Raw genomic sequence first — 24446 nt, 5'->3', positions numbered from 1 at the left:
CCCCCCACCCCTTTTTCTTCTTTTCCTGGTTTTTTTTTCTCCCAATGCAACAAGAAGGGGGAAAGTTCAGAGCAAAGGAACCAACTTTCCAGAGAGATCCAACAGAAATAATCACATCGAATCAGTTGATCATGAATGCCAGTATGCATAGAACTAAGGAATCGTGAGGACACATCCAAAGTTGGCATTAAGCAAAAGTGGCAAGCCAAAACAAAGATGAAACCTTCTTATATCTTAAACTAGTGAAATTCCCAGCATTTATGCAACTTACTTTTCATTAAAATAGGGGAAAAAAAGAAATAGAAATAGAAACAGTGACACAGCTTTCCATGATTGAAATTGTACCTGATACGATTTTGTCAAGGATATTTAATGCAAATCTTGAATCTTTTAATCTGTGGATATTTTGAGGATCCAATATCATCTTCAAAAGCCTCCTGCAAGGACAAAGAGTAGTAAAGATAAACTAACCCCATAAAATATAATATTCTGTTGGAGTGACTTACAAGTTCATCTTCAGTGAACAATTTATCAAGAAGTATGGTCTCCAGGAGCTTCGAAGAAATGATGTGACAACCATATAGAACAGTTCTTTTTCACTCTTTTTCTTTTGCAGGAGAGTCTAATGTGTACTCATTTATGCTTCTGCACGACAACTTCTAACATTAGATCAAGAAGAGAAAACTATCAGTAAACAACTTAGAGAATCACTCACAAGACCAAATATTAGGGTATATAGTAATTATTACCTCAAGAAGCAAGGCTGTTATTAGAAGATGTCAGCAGATTTGAGGTCCTAGAAGGGAGGGGGGAAAAAAGAAAAAGAGAGAGAGACAAGGAACCTTAAACAATGAAAATTCAACGGAAAACTAGGTAGAGGTTTAAAAACTGCAACAAATGAGAGGGAAAAAAAGACTCGTACAACATAATGTGAAAGAAACATAACACAAAAATAGAAAGAAAAATGAGCTTTGGGACAGATGAACTGTTCACATTGGGTTTTACCAAATGTGACAATTTTCAGATTTATACAATGCAGGAATATGAAATTCAGAAGATGCAACTGTTGACTGAATTGCACATCTTTTAAAGAACAGAATCAGCTTGACATGAACTTTGTACATCTCCAACAATGGAAATGAATTTACAGATTACTCTTTCTCATACACAAAAACCATTGTCAAAAGTAATCAGCCCATATCTTGTTGCCGCTCTTATCCCTCAGCATCAATATCATCATCACTGGGAGACAACTGTCTATTTTTGGACAGTGATAGTCGCCTGGGCTTTGTAGGGACTGCTTCAACAAGCCCCTCTGATGACAGGTTTAACCCAGCAGTTCCTGACGATGACCCCAAGAAACAGTGAACTGGGGCATCAGATGGAGATGATGGTGAGTAATTGTATGTGAAAATTCCCATGGGATGGTTAAACTTGCAACTTGGACCAAATTTGCAAATTCCATATCGAGAATAGAATATGCATAGAGGTTCACCCTGTTAGAATGCAGAAGTAGCAATATCAATAATATAAGAAATATCAAGCAACAAAAGAAAAAAACTGGCAACAGTGCATGCCCTGACACGATAGCGAATCTCTTCTTGCAAATCAACCACATGCATGATATCATCAATGGTAATAACGCAAAGAAGACAAAATGACAAGAAGAAAGCCAACCTCAAACCACAAGGAATATGTCAAATGGATAATAGATAAGCAAAACATTCTAAGCTTGTTCAGACTTGAGTAAAAACGAAAATAAGAAAAATCAAATTAGTAAATTCTACGACTGAAGATAAAATCTGTACAGCATTAAAGCTTCAAAACAACCATACCAAAACAAAAGCACAGTAATTAAGAATGAGAAGTTAATTTGGATGATAACCTTGTAACCTAGCTTACACGAACTTCAGTATGGACTTTGGTATAGGTTATGGTTTAGATTTGATCCTAGGTTGACTCCTTTCATCTAAACTTTTGGACTAGTAGAGAAGGCTATGAAAAGTCTGAGAGCTGAATAAGGATACATGGATACCATAATATGATAGGACTATACAAAATTGAAATTTCAGAACTAATTAGATTTGATCCAAGGTTGACTCCTTTCATCTAAACTTTTGGACTAGTAGAGTAGGCTATGAAGAGTGTGAGAGCTGGATATGGATACATAGATACCATAATATTATAGGGCTACGCAAAATTGAAATTTCAGAACTAATGAAAATTCCAATTTAAGAAAACTAGATTTCGGTTTCATTACTTCATCTTGTCAACAGTTCAGAAAAATAAATCTGGATTTTGTATTATATAAAAAGAATAAGACCTATAGTAGTAATATATATTTAAGTAGTTGAATCTATAACCAAAAGCTAATTAAAATGGGTCATAAAAGCCAACTACGGCCACTTGTGACTTGACTACAATCTTCTTCTTGTCATTTCAATCTCCCTTCTCATTTCTTTTTCTGATCGATGAGCACCGTGGTTTTCTCTAGACGAAGAACAATTGCCCCTTTATTTACTGAAACCAATGGAGGAAGGCAGAAAGCAAGGCACAGTATCACATGAAATTGTGGGTACAATTAAGCTGGTTTCAAATCCTTTTAGTGTTCCTTACCTTCCTTTTTTTTTCTTCTCCGTCTTCCGAGGGCAAGAATGCTTCCTTATACCTCATTTTTAGCAAATCAGTGGATTTTTTTTTCTTAGTTCCACGCTCACATAGCATGGCAATAACTCAACTGATCTATGCATCAGAAAGAAATACTAAAACATTTTAACATAAAATATCCCAGTATTGAAATTGATTGGGACAATTAGAATCTAAAGAACAAGAACACGATTCAGTACAATCATAATGAATGAAACTAAATTCTTCAAAGTAGACCATTCTGTTCTGTCATAGTTATGAAGTTCATGTACAAGCTGACAAGACTTACTGTTCATCTTTTCTTTTTGGTACAAAGTTTACAGTTAAAAGTTCTTGGAGTAAACCCCAGTTTGTGGATAGAAAATTTAACTATACTGGTTACATAATTCTATCAACATAAATAACTTTGTTCTCTATCATCTATTATGTCAACTTTAAGAAAATACCAATATTCTTGGCATTATTACCACAAAGTCGTGAACTACATTTTTCTTTCCCTGGAAAGAGCTAATAGTTGGATCTATTGAAAAGCCACTTGAGAAATTTGCACATTGTTCAAATTATTAAATCTGATGCAGGATAGAGTGGCAGAGAGAAATAGAGAGGGGAAAGACAGAAAAAAGGTAGAAGAATGGAAACTAAAGAGAGAGAGTATCTTTACATTAAAGCATCCAAAACTTACCCCAAATCAGCACGGTGAAAACCACAACTATCTGTAAACTCGAATTTCTAAATACCAAAAAAATTCTTTAAAGATAAAAATAAAAATTTCTTCCTCCAATGCTTTGTCCTCCATTGACTCATTACTGCATCATAAAACTTTGATTCAAAATAGCTTTAACAGGGGAAATATATATATATTTTTTTATGTGAATCAATGGCTTTGTCATGGTGTTGTCGACTTGTCATAACTCTCCTCAGAAATAGAACAATTTTGCTGCTCCTCTAAACCATAAAATACTCATTCAACCACACTATTAATCCTAGAATTTATGGCATAAGCACCTGCAATACGCTATTAGTACAGTACCTGTAGAAAATAGCTGTGACCTAATTCTTGATTCCATCCCTTTTCAGAACAAAAGCTCGAGTATTGCCAGCCTAATAGCCTTAGACATTTTTATCCATAAACCTAACCCTAAACTTCTTGTTTTCTAAACCCAAATAGAAATGCAGGGAGATCATCCTTTGTCCTATATCAGTAACACCTTATATCTTATGCCAATTCCTTCTAATATAATTTAAAATTTTGCATGGAAATTGCAGAATGACAAATTGCCAGCAGGTCTATCAAGACAATATCCATCTTTTAACTTAAAACAATCGTTAGCTTGGGAGTGCAATTAAAACAATTAGGAAACCAAGTTTTAAAAAGAAAAGGTCATGTAAGATAATCGGTGAGGTAATGACATTTTTAGGTAGCATGAATACTAGGCGCTTTATAAACAGCTGTAATAATTTGAACAGATCAATATTCAGGAATAAACTGAAAGAATACCACTGAATACATAACTCACCGGGCGTAAAGGAAGGCCTATAGGACTCAACACACAATCAGGAGCAGGAAGAACTCTCTCTCTTGGGTGATGGAACTTACAAACTGCACCAAATTTACAATCACCAGTCTTCATGTAAAATTGGCACTCAGGCTCGCCAGGTCTCTCAGGGAATACATTCTCCCTCTGCAATGCATAAACGCCTACAGGGACAGAACTGGAGCGTAACTCAGAAAAGGATGCTTGGGATCCTGCAGTTGCTGATTCATTCTGGCGAGAGGTTCCATGAATTTGGTGATTTACATTTGTCTGCTGCAGGTTCTCTGAAGAAGAGACTGATGCCAGTTGACCCTGGAGAAATAAAAAGATTTAGAATGGTGGCACCTGTCTCTCTCTCTCTCTCTCTCTCTCTCTCTCTCTCTTCCTTCTTTTCTTTTTTTTGGATAATTAATGGTAGTACTTCTCAAAGATCACAAGTTACACGCTGCATAGATTTTTGCTAGTAAAAGTGAAAATCAACCTACAGAATCAAATTCAGTTTAATTAAATATAAACAGGTAAAAAAAACAAGAATATATGTATGCACTCAGGCATTTCAATAGAGTTACAAAGTTATAGATGCAATCAAGGATTTGCACCCAACCACTAGAGGGTAAAAAATATGCTTTAGAGATAGCCTCAACTCTAATATTACTAATAAACATTCGTTCTTTAAAGAAAATATATCTGTGGAGAGGTTCTAGTTTATAGAATACAATCGAGGATGCATTTCACAAGGAGAAAGAACCAGTGTTGTCAAGGTGTGAACCTAGGCACGCCTGCGCCTTAGCAAAAGACAAAAAAAACATCTTAGACCCTTCCAGGCGAGGCCATTTAACCATGCGCAAGCTTGGTGCACCCATGCACACTTTTCTGTAAGGTGATAGGCATATAAAAGGCCATCTGTTTGATGTTCTATTTGATTCCTTCTACTTTTCACTTTTTCCATTAGATATGCCTTTACTAGTAAGAAAGGGATAGTATCAAACTCTATACTTCTAAATATTTTAGTATTCAACCATAGACATGGACCATAAATAAATCATGCATATTGACTAATAAAAACAATTGCATGTTTGTAGATAAACTAGACAGCACTACAGAATTTATCATATGACTTAACAGCACTACAGAATTTATCATATGACTTAACAGCACTACAGAATTTATCATATCACTTAAGCTTTATATATCCATATAGAGAGAGAGAGACATACAAAAGACTCACGCATTTACATATTGCGCTTCACTTCACCCAGGCTAGCATTAAGGGAGCCTATAATTAAATCTGATGGAAGCTGGATAAAGCCTTGGAGATCATAAGTACGCAGTGGGGGGTGTTTTTACCAGTGGTTCTTGTGATTCTTGTCATTAACATGAGATAAGATAGACTGAAGTTACAAAACTTATTTAATTTCACGCTTGCTTCTAACCTGTCAAGTAGTTCAACAATTAGAGATACAGTTTCAAAGAAACTTCTGCAGTTCATGTTTACTTTTACCAAAACCATTAAGTACTTGTTCTTCAATGAAAATACATCAGTGGGCAGGTTCTGGTTTATGGCATACAATTATAACGTATTCACAAGGAGATAGAATAGCATATGAAATTATACAGATTAAGAGTTAAATTCTGATCCAACTCACCTACCAGTAGTTGTTACCCAGAGTATGACATGCATATTTGATTCTAAGCCATAAAACCTACTAATAAGCATGAGAAGAAATAGATGGTCATGTTAACTTTTAGGCCCGAGTGGTTTCCTTCACAAGATCAACCAAACCAAATCTGCATCGAATCATACTTGTCCAAGCACATTACCACCCAGCCTCAAGTGCCTCAAACCATAAAAACAATACAACTCCACAAGCCCTGGTGAAGCACCCCTACTGCCTACTTGTGATCTCCAAGGCTTTATCCAACTTCCGTCAGATTTAATTCTAGGCTCCCTTAATGCTACCAAAATACTACTAATTTAATGACAAGAATCACAAATCTATTGTTTCCATGGCCTCTAGATATTAGCTCCATCACATAGAGCTCATAAAATATTAGCATTATGCGACCCTAACCAAGCTAAGAACAAGGTTCTTCTTTAAAGGGAGAGTAGAGGAAAAAAAATAGGGTCATTGGTTGAGATTGAACCATTATAGCCTCCAACTGCATTTTATTCAGGCCCAGCAAAAGATAAAAGGTGATCAACCATAAACAAATCTTTTGAGAAGAAGGTTTACAATGCTTCTTTGAAGAACCTCTCAAGTCATGAAACAAATATTATTATTTTCCAAACAGAAATTATTACCATGCTGACAATTACAATCCTCGTAAGTTGCCTCACTTGTCACCTCTAGTATTATCCAAACACATTTAAACACTAAATGAGCATGCTTAATGAACAAAGCATTAGTAATAAGCTAAGGGAAAGCTTACACTATAAGCATTCCAGCCTGGAACTGATACCATCCCTTGTGGTAAAATCAAGGATGCATAACTTGAAGGACCTTGCCAACGAGGGTTGGGAATGAAAGATGCTCTTGACCAATTTGTAATTCCTCCTGGATATGACTGCTGACCAGGAGTGGTTGGAGAAGGGACAGTTTGATAAATAGGAGAGCCACGCAATGAAACCATCATATTAGTTGGTTGAGGATGGTGAAATTTACAAGTGCTCCCGAACTTGCATTGTCCAGTTCTTAGATAATAAGCACATTCAGTCTCATTCTGTATTTAGGAAAAGAAAAAGGAAAACAAGTTACAGTAAGACTATGAAACACCAATAACCACACAAAAAACTACATGTTAGAAACCAATCATTGAAGAAATACAGCATGCGTTAACAAGGTCCAAACTTATACAACAATCAAACAAAACTTTTAGGCTAAAAATGGTCAAAAAATCCAGCAGTACTTTTTGTTCATGAGTCTATATTTAAGGTCAAAACCAAATTCATAACTCAAAAGTGAAAAGAGGGAAGGTTCTGTTTGAGTCATAGCAAGTGATAAAAATTTTACTTTATCATCCTTGTCTTTATATATGTGTTTTTCATATTGGATTCAAATGATAAACCAATTCATGATATGACTATAAAGTTGGACAAGTTATCTAGATGACATTAATTTCCGGTTTTGCTAAATAAATATTATAATTTTTTGTTTTAAAGTGAAAAGGTGACAAACAAAAGCTGAAACTGGAAGGACATGGATATTGACTTAATTTTGTATCATAATAAAATTGTACTTTAAGGAGTAAAAGGGAAAAATAAAATCCGAACCGGGCGAAGAGGATAGCCCAAAATATTTAAGGAAACTCTGCCAGCTATCCCAGCTTTGTCTCTAGGATGATGAAACTTGCATGTAGCTCCAAATTTGCAAGTTCCTGTTTTCAGGTAGTACTGCAGAGCAGTTAAGAGAAAAACGTCAGTTGTTAGGTCCAAACATATAAGAAAATTAGAACCATAAAATCCCAGAATAGGGCATGATGCAAAAAAACCAAAAGCGTAGCTTCTGTTGAGATCAGAGTTTAGCATTCAGTGCAATAAAAGCGGGAACCAGTGATATCTTGTCTTTCTAGAACAGAAGAGTGAAAAAGAAGAAAGCAAATACCAGGAGAAGTCAATCATCTAGTCAAGCTGCAATTCAGGCTTAAGTTTGACAGCTAAGTAAAAACACTAGAAGAGAAGTAAACCTTTTCTCATTCCAGTTTATTAGCATATTTCTATTTCCTTAGTTTCTTTATTTGCTTATTTTCTTATACAAGGATCAAGTCAGTATTCAATCTGTCTATGAATTGCTTTTGACAACAAGAACCTTTTGAGGCAAAAGCAGAGACAACGAAGGAAAAGACCACATACAAAATAATAGAAACCTTTATCATCAAAAATCTGTGTTGGTTACACTATTATTTTCAATAAATTTTCCTTTGACCTCAAATCAAATGAATCTCTCTCTGTTCAAAATCCAGCAGGATTTCTCTCTAAACCTGAAGTAATCCTCGTTTCATTATGAACAAAATGAAAAGTAGCAGGAACACTCATTTAATTCTAGTACATCATCCATATAGATATGAACAAATTTTGAACTGCAAAACTAATGGATCCAACAGTCAAATCCATAAGGATCCACCAATGACAACATTTGAATTGCAGTGAAAAACATGCATCAAGCTAGAATAATTGCATTCACTTTAGTATCGATATTTTTGACCGGTGATTTTGATTAAATCATCAATATACAACTAATAAAATGAATTTCCTCTTTTAGATACATAAAAGTCGTATACTCCACATTAATCATATATTGCATATAGTAAAGCACACACGTAAAAGCAGCAACATTATTACAAGGGAACCGAGGAATAAGTACATGCCTGACATTCAGGTTGTCCTACTCTTTCTGGAAACTCTCCCTTCATTCTTGCAGCAGCGATAGCCTGGAATTTGATATAATCTAAATAAACATTTCAAATGACAATTGATATTTGAAAAGTCAAATGAGTAGTTCAAAGTTAAATGAAATCACTGTAGCAAGTCAAGTATGCCCCCTTTTTTTTTCTTGTAGCAGCTAGTGTGAACGCATGTACAAAACCATGCTAATCTCTTGAGTATCTAATACTATATTAATTTCCTACAAAAATTTCTGTTTTAGAGTGGTTTAGTTGTAAAGATCCATGTGTAAAAGTTTCACATGTCTACAACTTCAACTACCAATGTGAATGATGATGATGATGATGATGATGATGACAGGCCTCTAAATTCTAAAATTAAGCTCTTTGGTATTGTACCAAAAATACCTCACTCAAAAAACATTATCTCAGAACCCAAGACTTAGTTCAGTTAGGTATACAGATACCCCTAAGAGGCTGTGCAAGTAATAGGTCTAAGGTTCAAATTTCAACATCTGCAACTCCGTCCCCTATTCCAAATTAAGGCCTCTTTGTACAAAAATAAAAGGCATTGACTCTGAATTCATAAGAATAGTCTAAACAAGCCATGGATTTATACCAGTTTCCGGTTAGGAGGATGATTAAAATGACATGTCGCCCCAAATCTACAAAGGCCTGTCCTGATATAATAAGAACAATCAGGTTCTCCTGGACGCTCAGGATAGGGACTAGATTCCATCGTTTCACTGGATCTCAAGTTCATTTGCCACATGGCATCTGAAATAACATCAAATAGTAGGTTCAGAAAAAACATGAAAAAGCAGTGTCAAAGAACTGCAAAAGGTATTGAAAATTTTCAATTCATAAACAATTTTTTGGTAAAATTCAACATTGAATATCAATTAGCTTTAAATATCATATATTCATCCCTCAAATTTAAAAAAGACTTACTTGATGGTCTAAATTCGAATGATTGAGAATTTAATTGAAATAACTGGAAAGGGAAGAAGATCTCCTTAACAAACATTTGGCAAGCAGCAGCAAGAAATCTCAATCAAACCATTGGCTTTTGCAAGCATCTTCAGTGGCAAAAATTATTGGAGGAAAGATTTCGATTTCTATTTTTTTCTAAGGCCTTGACAAACTTTACATATTTTTTCCACTCATTTTCAAGATCCAAAGAGAAATTTTCAGTTTTGAAAAATCAGCATCCGAAGGAATCATAAAGATCAACTATTAAATTGCAGAAAGTTAGAACAACAAACAAATGTAGCAATGTTTTGTTAAATAAAAAGAAATAAGACAACTTTTTAAAAAAATTCTATTTCTATCTTTTATTATATATTCCTTCTATACCTTAACATATCTCCTTTAAAATGTATACTTAATTTTATGTTCACACATTGTTTCTTAAATAAATTTAGTAGCGAAAGATATTTAATTAAAAATCCTAAATGAAAATCTCAAAAGTTTTATACACAATTTTTTTCAATTTTCACACATGAAAAAAACAATACTTATCATTCAAAAAAAGGATCAAACAGTATTTATTTTCTAAAATAAAATAAGGAGTTTGTATTTTCTTCTCTTATATGTCTATATAGGTGTAAACAGAACAGCAGTAACTATTTGGTTCGACTCAAAAAGAATTTTAATTGAACACGATCGCTATAAAGCTAAGCTATTAAATGAACCAAGTTCAAAAATGCTAATGCCTAGCTTGAATAGTTACAAGCCTGATTGAGCTTTTCTATTTTAATGCATACTTTTATTATTGTCAATTAGTATTGAACAGAATCTCATTTCGAACTCAAGTTCAAATTCGAACATTTCAAATCATGATGTTAAGTCAAGCTCAAGCTTTTTACTTCTTGAGCTCACCTTAGCACGATTACACCCCTATATCTATCACAAACCAATCGAACTCATTGCAGAATCGTGACACTTTAAGTTATGTCTCCCTCTTCTACATGAGGACTATAGTTTCTTATAAATAGCATACATGTAAGAAAGGAGAAACGTCACTGCACTTGATCCTCAACCTCAACTTTTTTCTTATAATGAACAATGATAAAGAAAGAACTCCTATTTACTCTTGAAAGTTGAAAGGAATTTCAAAGAAACCACAAAAAGGAAAATAGAAAACATGAAGTGAACTATTGTCTGGCAACCATGTAAGCGTGCATCCTCTTATTCAAAGAAAAGATTGCTTGAAAGCCTTTTCTTTAATCAAATTTTGATCAAATTCACCTAAATTGAAAAGATAATCAGTAAAAGCAGTAACAACATACACCTTAATCCTATCCAAATATATATGTATATATATATATATATATATATATATAGAACTTAATATTTTTCTACAAGTAATAAAGCAATAAATGGAAAAAAAAAACATATTGGTGAAGGAGAAAAAATCATAACAAAAAATTATAAATCTCATTTTAATTCCTTGAATTTGACTTAAAAAATTAAGAACGTGGAATCTCTAATTCTTCCCGGCAGCCAAAACAAAGCTTGCACAATTTATTCTAAATCACTGCATAATTGCATTGCTGTAAATGATTGAAACGCAATTAACTTAATTATTAGAAATCAAAATTTACATAACTTCTTGATTAAAACTTAACCAAAAATGGAACTGATTTTAAACAATGATCAAACCAGAATTCTCCATAAAAATGGGCAAAAGGACAATTCCCAACAAGAAAATAACCAACGAAACACATGAACTGTATTTCACTTGCGTTTCGCAAAGGAAAAAACGTAGAATAGTAATCATCATCATAATAAATAATAAAAAAACAGAGTAAATCAATGAACAAATATATATATATATATATATATATAGAGAGAGAGAGAGAGAGACCTTGATTCAACGAAGGTGAAAGCGAGGATCCTTCAGTGACAGGCACGGCCGCCGTTGCTGTTCGTGACATCGGAATTCCAGCATCGAATGAGAATTCCATTCAACAGTCATCTTCCTCCATCACCATCACTCAACGTTGTCACGTTAGCACCACCTCCACGCACCAATTCTCATTCCACGTTCCAAAACCGCGCAGTCACCTAACCACAAAAAAAGAAAAAGAAAAAGAAAACCTCTTCCCTCTCCTTCCTCCTTAGCCAACAGAAACAAAATTAAAGAAATACTAAAAAAGAGAGCTCTTCTTCACGAAAGTCTGTCTTTGTTTTCTTAAAAACAATTAATATTTTTTTCCAATTTTATTTAATTTGTATGTATTTTTGATAGAAGCGAAAGAGCGTTGTTTTCTCTTCTCCACACAAAAAAAAAAAAAGGGAAAAATAAATGAACCATCCAAAACCCACCCACTTTCATTTGATTTGCTTTCGCTTTGTTCAGTTTGAGCACACGCGCAAATACGCAGTATTTTACTTTATAGAGCCACGTCATGGGATGTTAAATTTGTAATTGACTCTGGTCGTTTCCTAATCCTATTGGTGGTTTACATTATTTTACCACCTCTTGGAGGGAAACCGGTTTTACTTTCCCTGCTTTTTTCTTTTATTACCATTTCAGATATGAAAATATAATCACGACACCCATATGTCCTTTTTTTATATATATATATATTTTAGAAATTGTGATCATAGTGGTCCTAGAGATAATTGACATAGATCTTATGGTGAAATTACCTTAGTACAACAATTTGGTAAGTTTGACTTTTTTTTATAACTAAGAATACAAAGTACCTTAATTTTGGTTAAGATAGCCCAGATTTGACTTTTACAATCTTTCATGCTTTTAACTCCTAGATTTTAAAGAGCAACATTAAATTTTCTTTCCAGATTTTGGGAATTAAACCAATTTATTTTTGGTGGAAAATGATTGGAAGTTATTTTGTTTTTGGGTCCAAGTTTGATCTGATCTTTGTCCATTTTAAAATTCATTTTCCTGCCCAATTTAAAGAGGCCCTCAAAAGCCCACTAAAGGTTCATTTGTTAGGTCCATTTTTTTACCCATTCTGCAAAGCACTTTATTCTGATTAAGCTCAAATCTGTTCATTATTCCATTTTTCAATTCCTATTTGCTGTTTTGGGACCCAAATGGGAGTCCAGTTTTAAGTTTTTCAAGGCTCAAGTTGAGGCCCAATTTTAGAGATCCATTTTAAAGCCTATTTTAAACCCAAATTTGAAGTCCAATTTTAAGAAGTTAGATTCATAAAAGGCGTCTTTTTTTGTTGAGGAAGGTCAACTCTTTGGAAAAAAGTCTCCAAAGTGTCGTCTACTAGGTAGTGTGGTATCATACTTACAAGTATGTGGCCTATATGCCTTAGATTAGTGGTTTGAGTCTCCCCACACGCAAGTGACTACATAATTAATATAACGCATTATACTGATATCTCTTCCTTAAGCCTTACAAGTCGAATTTCCACCAACTGAGATGCTTTCCCTTTATGAACCCATTAGGGCTCTTGGTAGAGGAGGGAGATAAAACTTCGACATAGGAACAATACCTAACACAATTGACGTTTTAGCAGATTACTCAACAGATGACATTTTGAAGACTTCTCTTGAAGAAGTCCTCCCCCTCAATAAATCCCAAGTATAAATATTTAGGGTCAACTACACCATTAGTCACTAAATTATTGATAAGTTACAGTTTGGTCACTGAACTATTCAAAAGTTTTTATTTAAGTCACTAGGATGTTAAAATTGATACTATATGGCTTTTTTTGTTCGCACTGTCTACATCAATCAAAAGTTACCTTTTTATTTTTCTTGTACAATTTAGTTTTTTCATGAAACCACTTTAAATGAATCTGCAAACCGAAATTGAAATAATTTTTTTCTTTGACCCCCAACGCTGATCGTCAAGTTGACTTGGATCTATAGTATGTTATTATACTCATCGATAGGTATTGATCCATCGTACAAATTGTCAAGTCGTCACTTGGAGCTCGCTGGTGAAACTTTAAAAAAAAAATTTAACAACCCAGTAACTTAAATAAAAACTTTTGAATTGTTCAGTGACTTAAATAAAAACTTTCGAATAATTAAGTGATCAAATTGTAACTTATTTTAACTAAGTGACCAAAACAAAAACTTACCCATAATTTGGTAACTATTGATATATTTTACGAAATATTTATTAATTAATTATTACATTACTATTAATTAATATATATTTTTATTTATTGAATAAATCCACCAATTAAATCAAGAAGCAAAAGTCTCACATTCAATGCAGGATATGATTTTGTAATAAAAAAGTAAGCGACATGAAAAAGGAAGTGTGAGGAGTGAAGACAAGGGATGGTGCTTGGTGCTTGCCTTTTTAGCCAATTGAATGATCATACGACATGGAAGAACCTTGAACCTCACCATCAATCTCTAATCATTAAAAAAGCAAACAAATATTAGAGGTCAATTTTAGCCTCCTCTATTATTTCTCACTTTCCTTTTTCCTGGCAGAAAATTCTCACACAGATTTAGCCCAAGTTTTTTCAACTATTAATATTTAAGAATTTTGTTTCTATGATTTTACTTTCTGTGTCGATTCCATGGAAAATTCTAAATCATATACATATTAAAGAGTTTGTGAATGATTTAATTCCATACGCTATTTACAATATAATAAATTGTTTGTTAAAATTTATAATATCATGTGAATTATATACTTGACTTGTATGATGTACTTTTGGCCTATAAGTTCGAAAATTTTATTTTATTTAAAAGATAAAATATCTTTAAAATAATATTTATTTCAAATAAAAAGATTCTTAAATATTATTTGTTGTTTGGTATAAACAATAAATTTTTAGTAGGGTAATTATTCTATCCAATATTAATGGAGTAAAAATTCAATTGTTAACCCGTCAAAATTTTCTAATAAGTTCACTAATATGATATTTTAAAATAAAAAGATACTCATTTAATAGTCATGTATAACATTATACATTAGATCAAAATTTGTGCATATTTTGAGTTTTGCCCCCTTTATTAGTAGTAACTAATTTTAAAATAAAAAATAGAGAAGGATTTTATCATTAATGATTTTACATCTCAAAATGCTTGTAGAACCCATTTTTAATGATTTTTGTGTTTTTGTAGTTGATGACATAGGAGTAGATTGAATGAAAATATATATTTTTAAAATTTGTTAGAAAAATATATTATTCACTTAATGTCATAAAACGTATTATTTTAATAAAATTACTAGTTATGATTTTATTTTATTACATTTTATAATTTTTTTTAAAAATATTTCATTTATTATTTTACCTAAGACCCTAAAAATATCAAGAACGAGCTTGCGTGTGTCTTATTAATTCGAATTATGAAGTTTATACATTTAATTAATAATAAATAATATTAAGAAAGAGCGAGGAAGTGGAGTGTTATGTGATGGGTGGTGATTGGTGAAGTGAGGGGAAAAAGATAAAAGTCGGCTGCCTTTTATTTAAGAAAAAAAGGCATGGAATGGAATTTAATATTCCAATGGGTGGCCACCCACACCCACATGCTTAATGCTTTGAACACCTAGCTTGACTTGTAATTAAAGTTGTAAGCCCAAGGAAATGGAATTATTGAAGAAGTCTGCCTATTTCTAGATTCTTTTGTGTTTAGAATTAGCTATAATATAACTGCTCTTGCTTATTTTATCATTGTCCTTTATTGAGCTAGTCCCTTTGGTCACACCATTTTCCACTTCTTCCCTCTCTTTTTTTATTATATATATTAGTCTTCATACAGCTGCTTTTCCATTGTTGAACTGTGTTTTAGATATGATGCATTTTGGACCTTCATCTGTCTATGATTTGAATTATTTGGAAGTTGAAAACGACATCCAATTTTGAATCATTTTAATTATCACACCATTATGTAATTTTAAAAAAATCTTCAACATTATCATTTGTATAATATCATTTAAGAGTCCTCATTATTGGAGGATTTTATTTAAAATTATTTTGATATTATATTATGCAAAATAAATTTTGATTTTGTATTAATAGAATTTTATAACAATATGATTTTCCGAGTAATAGAGTTGCTTGCTGCAGAATTAGGATTGGACATTGAAATTGTTGAAGGAAAACAATTCGATGACTTAATTTCTTCCAGTCTTTTCTTTTCTCTTGTTATACAAATCTCTTAATGATGGGGTTATAATTTTCTACTTCGTTTTTAATGCATGTAACCCTGTTGGTACCTTAGCTGCATGTTTTGTCCCTATGTTCTATAATAGTTATCTGAACAAATCGTTAGATAGTAATCTAAACATGCCTTTCAACATAGCCTGAAAACGTTTCTCAAATCATGTTTTATTCACCTTCAACGGTACTAATCAAATTTGAAAAGGAGTAAGGATCGAAAACCCCATCTCAAATCCTCATCCTTTTACTTAAAAGACTAAGTTAGCTGTTTTATTTAGATATGATTTTTAATATTTTTATACTTTTTAATAAATTTTATGCTTTTTTTTTACATTTTAATATTTTTAATAATTTTTAAACTGGTTTTACCAAGATGCGCTATGTGGCAGTTTTTGATTAGCCGGAAGAAGTGGTTGATTTTTTTTTTTTAAACTGTGTTAACACTTTGGGTGTGAAGTGTGTAATATGAAAATAAGCTTTACGTTCTAAATCGTTGTGCAAATAAGCATGAAACTGAAAAAATCAATATACACTATTGAAGGCAATTTATGCATTAAGCGTAATTCAAACTTCTCAAAGCTTTATCTTGATAAGCATATAATATAAGTTGCTTACCACTCATGGTTATCTCTCTTAACAATTTAGTCTCTAAAATTTGAACTTATATTATTATGTGAGAATACAATGTACCTTACCACTGCACTTAACTCTTATTATAATGAGAATAATGTGTGCTCATTTATCAAGTTGGAGCATATGATAGAAGAAACATATTTAATTAATTTTAATTTAAGATTAATTATATAAATATGTTTCCAAGTATAAAGTTGAAACTATTTCTTGTCAATATTTAACAATTAAAAAGGTTTATGAAAAGGAAAATCTTGAAATTGTGACTCATTTTCACATGAAAATGAGAGAACAATCCAAGTGAGAAATGAAAGCCTCCTTTTTGACCAAATGTTCCCTCGTACAGACCAGCATCCAATCATTTTCCTTTAAGAAGATCCATCGTGGATATGGATGATTGATCCCCTCCCAACTCAACCATTTTTTCTTTTTTACACTGCAATCAAATTAGAGATACAAAAACACATTTCCAGCCCTCGTTGCCAGCTGCATTATAATCTTAAGTTTGCAGCGTTTGTGCCATTTTTGACTTTTCCATTCCGACAGTTGGACCGACGTTGATTTAATATATTTTCTTTTGTATATTATCTAATCCAATCTAATATCTAATACTTATATTTAAGTACTCTCTTGAGTTGATAAAATTACAAAAATATTTTTCTTTAAAATTATAATTAATTTCTGTATTTTTATACTTTTATACCACCTTTAAACAATTAAAATTCCAAATCTAAGGTTTGAACACATGTTCAATTATATTAAAATACTAATTTATTACTACACCACCTATATTCCTTATTACTATAACTAATGTAGCACAAAAATAAATTTATAATAATATATAATAGTTCGATATAAATATTAAAAAATATTAATTTGATTGAAATTTAAAATTCATATTTTAAACTGATTAAATTTTAAAATCAAACATAACTTGACTTGAATTAATGCAATCCAATCGATTCATAAACACATCAACTTAAAATGAGATTTTCTAATTTACAAACTTTTTTTAATTATTTTAACAGTGTACCCAAATTTTAATATTTTATTATTTTGAAAAATGATTATATGTTGTAAATTAATATTCCAAATAATGATGCCACCCAATTCATAATTAGATAAAATCCTAATTCTTCTAGAAGTTTCAAATATTTAGATTTAAGAAAAAAATTATTAGTTTTGTATTTTTTTTTGGAAGCTTAGTTTTGTCAATTTTGTTTAAATAGAAGTGAGACTCCTTTTGTTTCTAGATTATTCATCTTTATCTTTTATCTCTTTTGTTTCAATTTTTTAAAGAATTTTAACTTTCAAATTTTAACCCTTTTTTTAACTTCCAAATTTTATTTGCGCAATGACTTTTAAAGTTTAAATTTGAATAAAAAACTATTTCTTTATTAGCTAAATTTAAAGATGATAAAATGAGCTTGAGATCGAAATCGATAAAAGATATCTTAGTTTGAATTCATTTCTATCTTGATAAAAATTAAAAGCTCCGATCTCTTATTCTAATTATTGATAAAACGATAAAATAAATTATAAAATAAAAATTACATTATTCTTAGACTTAATAGGGTTTAAGCTTTTAACAATCAAGACAAATATTCTTTTTAATATTAAAAGTTTAAATCAAAATATATAATTTATATTATCAATTTAATCTTGATTTAAAATTTAAGTAATATATATTTGTTAAATGATTATTATATTTTATGAAAAAATTATATGAGTTGAAATTATAATGCCTTTAATAGTAAAAGTTGAATTCAACTTATATTTTTTCCATAAGAATAAAAATTTTCATTATACAATTATATAAAAAGCTCGTTTCATTTTCTACAAGTTTCTTATTTCATATTCATAATAAATAATAATATTTTGTTTGAAAATCAAGTTTATCTAATCAGTTACTTTAAATATTAATTTAATTAACTTCTTGTAACGATTCAGTTTTCAGTAGTATCAGAAAATACAGTTTCAAGAACTTGGTTCAGTAAACTGAGTCCGTAAATATTAAATAAGGATATTTACAGAGTTAGTGTATAGATGAATTGAAATTTGGGTAAGTATTTTAGTTGAAATTTTGATTAATTAAGGCTCAATGACTAAATTGTAAAGTCCAATCGCTATAGATTTTTAATAAGGAAATGACTTGGGTGTAACACCCCAAGCTCAGCCTAGACGTTATGATCGAATCTGGAGGAATTGCATTAGTTTGTTTAAAAACCCAGAATTTGAAATCTAACTTTAGAAATCATGTGATTCAAAAATATTACTTTTGGCAATACTTCCACATGTTATTTAGAAAAACACACGTAAAACTTATTTATTTTACGGAAAGACACTTATTTGACACTTAATTTTACAGCGGAAATTTCGGAGTTGATAAGTTGTAACCCATGTTTTCAATAAGTTAAAATATATAATTTTGCCAATTGAACATATTCAAAAACTTTCGTTATTAACCTTTGTAAAACTCATTTCAAATTTGCAGTGGAAAAACCTTAGCTCATTTAATTTTTAAAATCAAACATTTATTTAAATTGGCAACAATCGTGCAAAAACTTAAACTAAATAAAAAAATCCAAAATTAAACTAAAAAATTTATCCAAAATTGCAAAAGTCCGAAAAAGTTCAATTATTAACAAATCAAACCATCTTATGTGAGAAAACCAGTCCAAGTTTCCAAACGCCGCCTACTCCTAATTATGTCGATTACTTGAAAAGTTAGTATAATTGAGTGAACTTACAAGCTTAGTATGTAACTTAACCCAAACAAATAGAACAAACTTAAATACAGTAACAGTTACAGAAACAAATGCAATTCAGATACAAATACAATCTCACTTTCAAATACGAATGCAATTTCATATACAAAATCAGGTGCAGATACAGTTATATATGCAAATATCGACACAGAAACAAATCTTACCCCCATCCGCTACACACCATCTCCGTCCCACCAATAACACCAAATGGGGTAACAAGTACCCATCCAACCCCCACACCTATAAGTGACTGTATGTCACTTTTCAGAATAGTGCAATCAAGCTGTCAAAAATAATGCAGTAATCCGCCAAAATCAAATAGTTTGGACAAGCCACCAGATCATATATGTGGTTATACCAAAAATTAAGTCATCCCGGGTTGCCTGGCAATGATGACCTGCCACCTCGGGTTGCCCGACAACAATTGCCTACTAATATCAGTATGTAGTTAAACAGCCACTTCCTCCATCACATCAATAACCCACCCCAATGCACATATCAAAACATATTACATACTCAGATGCACATAATGAATTATGCTTAAATAGAATCTCAAATTACAGATCAGAAGCAAAAATTATACCATAGACATAGTCTCAAATGTTATACATACAATACCAGTATCTAATATCATGCTTTCAAAAGCCACATTAACAGAGGCAAAGTATCAGCTTTCGTATTCAAAATACACACATAACATATTTCGGAACCTACAAAATGAATAATTTTGAATCGCACTTCAAATATGACCCTAACAAAATTTTACAGAAAATGGGTCTACATGGCCTGACACACGGCCTAACTCACGCTCATGTGGCCCATGTTTGTGTGACGTTGACAATAAGCTTTCTGGTATCACGTCGTTCGTTGTTTTTTGAGGTTTTCATTACACACCTGATCACTTTTCGAGGTTCACTCAAACATTAAAAAAAATTAAAATGTTTTCCATAAAATTTTTACATCAAACGGATTCTTAATTTTAACTTGAAAACTTGAGTTCGAAAAGATTCAAATCATATTTTTTATTTTATACATTTATTAAACTACTCATAAATCTCTAATTCTCAATTAAATTAAAAAAATATGATGTGTTTAACTACGTTTGAACTCCTTGTTGCGACAAAAACATTTATAACTAAGATAATATTTTTAAATATGTATATATTATAAATCACAAATAATACATGTTTGATCAACAAAAATTAGAATCAACGTCTTAATATAAAATTCTTGTCAAACACCTCTTTGACACTGGTTTAAAACTATATGACCTCCGTCTCTCACTACTAATATTGTATATATATATATATTAAACTTAATACAAAGCAAAATGCATATAAAGTCGAAATATATTTGGAACCATATTAAAATAAGTCTATATATGATTGACACGTGATGTTATTTAAGCTTAAAATAATTCAGAAAAATAATACACAGGAAGCCAGAATTTATTTTGGGCAGAATTAAATTATATATTTTTATAATAATAAAAATAAAATATCAACATTTTAATAATATTTTTTAAAAGATTAGATAAAAATTTAAAAAAGGCAGACACAAGTAAATTTTGTTTATTGTTTTTGGTGGGGCGGTGGGTGTTAAGGTATAATATATTTTAAATAATAACCCACAGAAATTACAAAAAAGGGGAATAGAATTACCACGTGTGGGGTTGATTTTAAAAGAGCCAAAATCCAAAACCCAAGTCAACTTGGGATTCCTGAAGACCGCTTCCAAATCTAATCCCTGGCCGCCCTTCTTTTCTCACTTTTACCCCTCTTTCCATTCTTATCTCCTATTTTAACCACACCAAATTCGGTGATCTATTCCCTTTTAGAGTTTTGTTGATATATAATAACCATTCAGACTTATTTTGATACAAGTACAACACTTACACGATGACATCAACTGAAAACCTAAAATACTGCATAATATGAATCACTTACTCAATAATCCAACCAATTTTCTTTTATTTTTTACTTCAAAAAAAGGTTAGGATTTCTGTTTTACTACCCTCTAACTTTAGTAATATTATTTATTTTATTATTATGAAAAATAAATTAAAAAAGAGTTTTTATCAATCATAAATACCAGTCCCAGTTTCGCAGACGATTTCCCTCTTTGTGAAGGAGTTTCGTTATACGAAGAATTCGAATCATAACCGATAACTGATGCTGTGTCGTTTTCATCTCCTATAAACCCCCCCTCCCTTTATTTCTAAACCAGCCTTAGCCCCTTCTCTTTGATTTCTTTTCTTGTTTTTGATCCCTGCTCTTTCACTGTTTTTCTCCTTCTCCTTCTCCTTCTTCTTCCTTCTCTTTTTCCCTCTTTATAGCGGAAGGATGGGGTGCATTATAGAAGAAGATGATGGAGACGACGTCGTAATGGAGCCGCCACCTAATTTTTCTATGGTGGAAGAAGGCATTTACAGATCTAGTTGCCCTCGACCCTGCAATTTCTCCTTCTTAGAAACCCTAAATCTTCGATCCATCATGTAACTTCTTTTCCCCTTTTTTGCATTTATATATCGATTTTATTTTGTTGCATTGGTTTTTTTTGGTTCTTCCTGTTATTATTATTTTTAACCTCTCATAGTGGCATCCGTTTTCTGAATAATTAAGATATTCTAAGAAAAAAAAATCTCGATTTTCTTTCTTAACTGTTTAGTTTCCTTGCAAACTAAGAAGGGAAAAAAAAAGGACAGGTTGGGAGGATTCAATTTTATATTTTTGACACGCATGATATATTCTGTGTTTTGAAGAATAGAAAAAAGAATTAATTTTTCAGAGTTGAGTACTGAATATGCCCTTTTCTAGTTGGAAAATTAACTTTCTTCTTTTCTTTTTTCCAATTTTGCAGATATTTGTGCCCGGAGCCCTATCCTGAGGAAAATTTGGAGTATATTCGATCTCATAATATCCGGCTTTTCCAGTTTGGGATTGAAGGGAAAACGGTAAATTTCCCCCTATGCTTCTATGGCACTTCACAGAGTTTTTCATAATATGTTGATCACTTTTAGTATCTACTTAAATAAATTTAAGTCGTTTTCGTATTTGAAATACACAGATTTGTTTGGAAGAAATTTGTAGAACTAATAAAATTTTTGATGAGACATTTTGGTCACTGTTGGTGAAAACGATTTAAGAGTCAGGCTATCCAACCAATAGAAATTTGGTCAAGAATATAATTCTTTAGTTCTTGGGCCTTATTAGGTGATTATATAAATATCAAAACCTGCCAGTCAACAGGAATCTTGGATATGGAATATGAATAAATCATAAATGAAGTTTTGCTTCCCAATAGCTGATTAGGGCTTCTTCTTTTTTTTTTTCGTTTGCAGGAGCCTTCACTTGCTACTCTCAAGGATGCCATCAGGGGAGCTCTTAAGATCTTAATTGGTATGGAATTCATAAACTGTGGAAGTGACTATCTTTTTCCCTTAACAGTGTGTTTTACCTTTGCGGACTTCTAAGATAAACTTATTCTTCACAGATGTGAGAAATCATCCAGTTTTGATCCATTGCAAACGCGGAAAGGTAATAGTTCATTTCGGCTGTTAACTTACAATTATTAGCTTAGCTTGATGAAATGAATATTAGGTATGTATATGGTACATCTGTGTGGTTAGGCATGAGTTTTCCTTAAGGTTTAGCTTGGCTGATAAGATATTACTATAATCCATCAATTTGCATGAATTGTATGATTTTGCGGTCCTGTGTTCTGTCTGTTTTTTTTAGGAAAAGAGATACTCAATTGACTCAATATTCATTGTTTTTCCAGTGACATCAAAGGGGTTGATTTCTTTTTCTCTTTAATGAAAATCATGGTAGCTCTGACCCTTTTTCTTTTTCTCTTAATGCAGCATCGGACAGGTAGCCTTGTTGGTTGCTTGAGGAAGTTGCAGAATTGGTGCTTGTCATCTGTATTTCAGGAGTACCAACATTTTGCTGGCATCAAATCCCGGGATGCCGACATGAAGTTTATTGAAACATTCGATGTGGTATACCTGAGGCAGTGTCTTCACAGCATCATATATCAGTACCAAGGCTATGGTTCAAAAAAGAGGCGCTTACTTTACAGAGAAGACAATGTACAGAAGCCCCGAATAACTTCGATTTAAAGGATCCTACACATTGATTTTACTCCCCAACTTGCAAGCAGCTCTTTCTTTGTTACAGATAGATTTTATCCATATAGTTTGTTTCTTAAAAATCAGTTTTTTTTTTTTCAATTGCTGTTTATACAGCTTATAGAACATTTTGTGTGAAGTATCTTTAACCTTAGTTTTCTTGCTTTGCTTTTGGCATTGGAAAATTAGTTGTTATAAATCATAGGAGGAGCATTTTCTCGAAGTAGTTTAGTTTTCATATAGGGTACACATAGAGCAATTTTAGATTTGGAAAGGAGAGATCAATGAAGAAATTGGTCTGCGTTTCTCTCTCAATTGATGAGTGTATTTCAGTAGGATACCATTATTTGTTACTTGATTCGTGGTTAATTAAGGATGACAACAGTTCTGTCTTTAGAAAAAAGAAACTGAAACAAATAGCTTTTTAATCCAAATCTTATTCGGTTTGGTTCATTTGTTTTATTATTTATATATGTTTTTTTAAGTTTCTTATTAATCTAAAATAAAAATAGTTACTTTTATATTAATTATAAAATTGAAAATGTTCAATTTGTCATTATTTGAAGTTGAAACTGTCAATAAAATCCAAACTGAAAATCAACTTAGAGTCCTTCAAAAACGGAAATTCCTTTTGGAAATTTTGAATTTTAATTTTGAGATAAATCATAAATGAGAGGAGGTATATGAAGTTTTAAAGAATAAAAATACTTTTCAAAAACGGAATATATTGAGTATAGAAGAAGGATTGTATGGAATATGGATATTATTTGTTTCTAATAGTTTAATCCTACATCAATATTTTCATTTAGATTTGATTTTTTTTAGGATGAAAATACTGATGACATTAAACTATTGAAAAAATTATATAAATGATGTGGCGTCCTTATTTCATACAACTTTCTCTTGATTATAAATAGAAGTATCGTTTTATTCATTAACATTTCAGAAATATTCTACCATAATTAGGGTAGTCCATCGACCTCTCATACTAGTTCTTGGCAGTTGATTCATCTGACCTTAGGCTAAAGCTATTTTTGATTACGCAATATTTTGTTCACAAATTACTCCATATCCTTTCATTTCCAAGTAAAGATAATTTCCTTCATGAGTTCGTTCACTTAATGTGTCATGAGATTTGGTGATCAAGATAATGCATTTCGTATTAATTTGTGGCAACTCTTGCTCCATACCTGTGCCTTGCAGCTCGATTATGGAACCCTCATATGGATTCACATTCGGG

General features: G+C 31.6%; 2 protein-coding genes across 2 annotated transcripts; one reads left to right on the top strand and one right to left on the bottom strand.

Annotated features, from left to right (window-relative positions):
- Nucleotides 1-900: 900 nt before the first annotated feature.
- Nucleotides 901-11882, bottom strand: LOC105782507 (zinc finger CCCH domain-containing protein ZFN-like). Its single transcript, XM_012607288.2, has 7 exons — nt 11431-11882; nt 9181-9338; nt 8547-8609; nt 7453-7572; nt 6612-6902; nt 4164-4493; nt 901-1496 (listed from the first exon to the last, which is right to left on the bottom strand). The coding sequence occupies exons 1-7, from the start codon at nt 11528-11530 to the stop codon at nt 1215-1217; spliced, it is 1344 nt and encodes a 447-aa protein (XP_012462742.1). The 5' UTR covers nt 11531-11882; the 3' UTR covers nt 901-1214.
- A 9156-nt stretch (nt 11883-21038) lies between these two features.
- LOC105782509 (tyrosine-protein phosphatase DSP3) lies at nt 21039-23659 on the top strand. The gene is made up of 5 exons (XM_012607290.2): nt 21039-21571; nt 21937-22030; nt 22418-22475; nt 22570-22613; nt 22940-23659. Exons 1-5 carry the CDS (start codon nt 21420-21422, stop codon nt 23195-23197), a joined length of 606 nt encoding a protein of 201 aa, XP_012462744.1. The 5' UTR covers nt 21039-21419; the 3' UTR covers nt 23198-23659.
- The last annotated feature ends 787 nt before the right edge of the window (nt 23660-24446 follow it).

The sequence above is a fragment of the Gossypium raimondii genome, chromosome 13 (assembly GCF_025698545.1).
Source record: "Gossypium raimondii isolate GPD5lz chromosome 13, ASM2569854v1, whole genome shotgun sequence".
Classification (NCBI taxonomy): domain Eukaryota; kingdom Viridiplantae; phylum Streptophyta; class Magnoliopsida; order Malvales; family Malvaceae; genus Gossypium; species Gossypium raimondii.
This window is presented reverse-complemented; position numbering and strand designations above follow the sequence as displayed.

What these genes read in the sequence shown, in the direction of transcription:
- LOC105782507 (XM_012607288.2), bottom strand. Translation starts at nt 11,530, where the DNA reads ATGGAATTCTCATTCGATGCTGGAATTCCGATGTCACGAACAGCAACG. An exon ending in ATCCTCCTAACCGGAAACTG is followed by an intron (nt 8,610 to 9,180) that starts GTATAAATCCAT and finishes ATCAAATTCCAG; the next exon opens with GCTATCGCTGCTGCAAGAAT. An exon ending in TAGGCCTTCCTTTACGCCCG is followed by an intron (nt 1,497 to 4,163) that starts GTGAGTTATGTA and finishes GCATTCTAACAG; the next exon opens with GGTGAACCTCTATGCATATT.
- LOC105782509 (XM_012607290.2), top strand. Translation starts at nt 21,420, where the DNA reads ATGGGGTGCATTATAGAAGAAGATGATGGAGACGACGTCGTAATGGAG. An exon ending in CTAAATCTTCGATCCATCAT is followed by an intron (nt 21,572 to 21,936) that starts GTAACTTCTTTT and finishes CCAATTTTGCAG; the next exon opens with ATATTTGTGCCCGGAGCCCT. An exon ending in AGCTCTTAAGATCTTAATTG is followed by an intron (nt 22,476 to 22,569) that starts GTATGGAATTCA and finishes TATTCTTCACAG; the next exon opens with ATGTGAGAAATCATCCAGTT.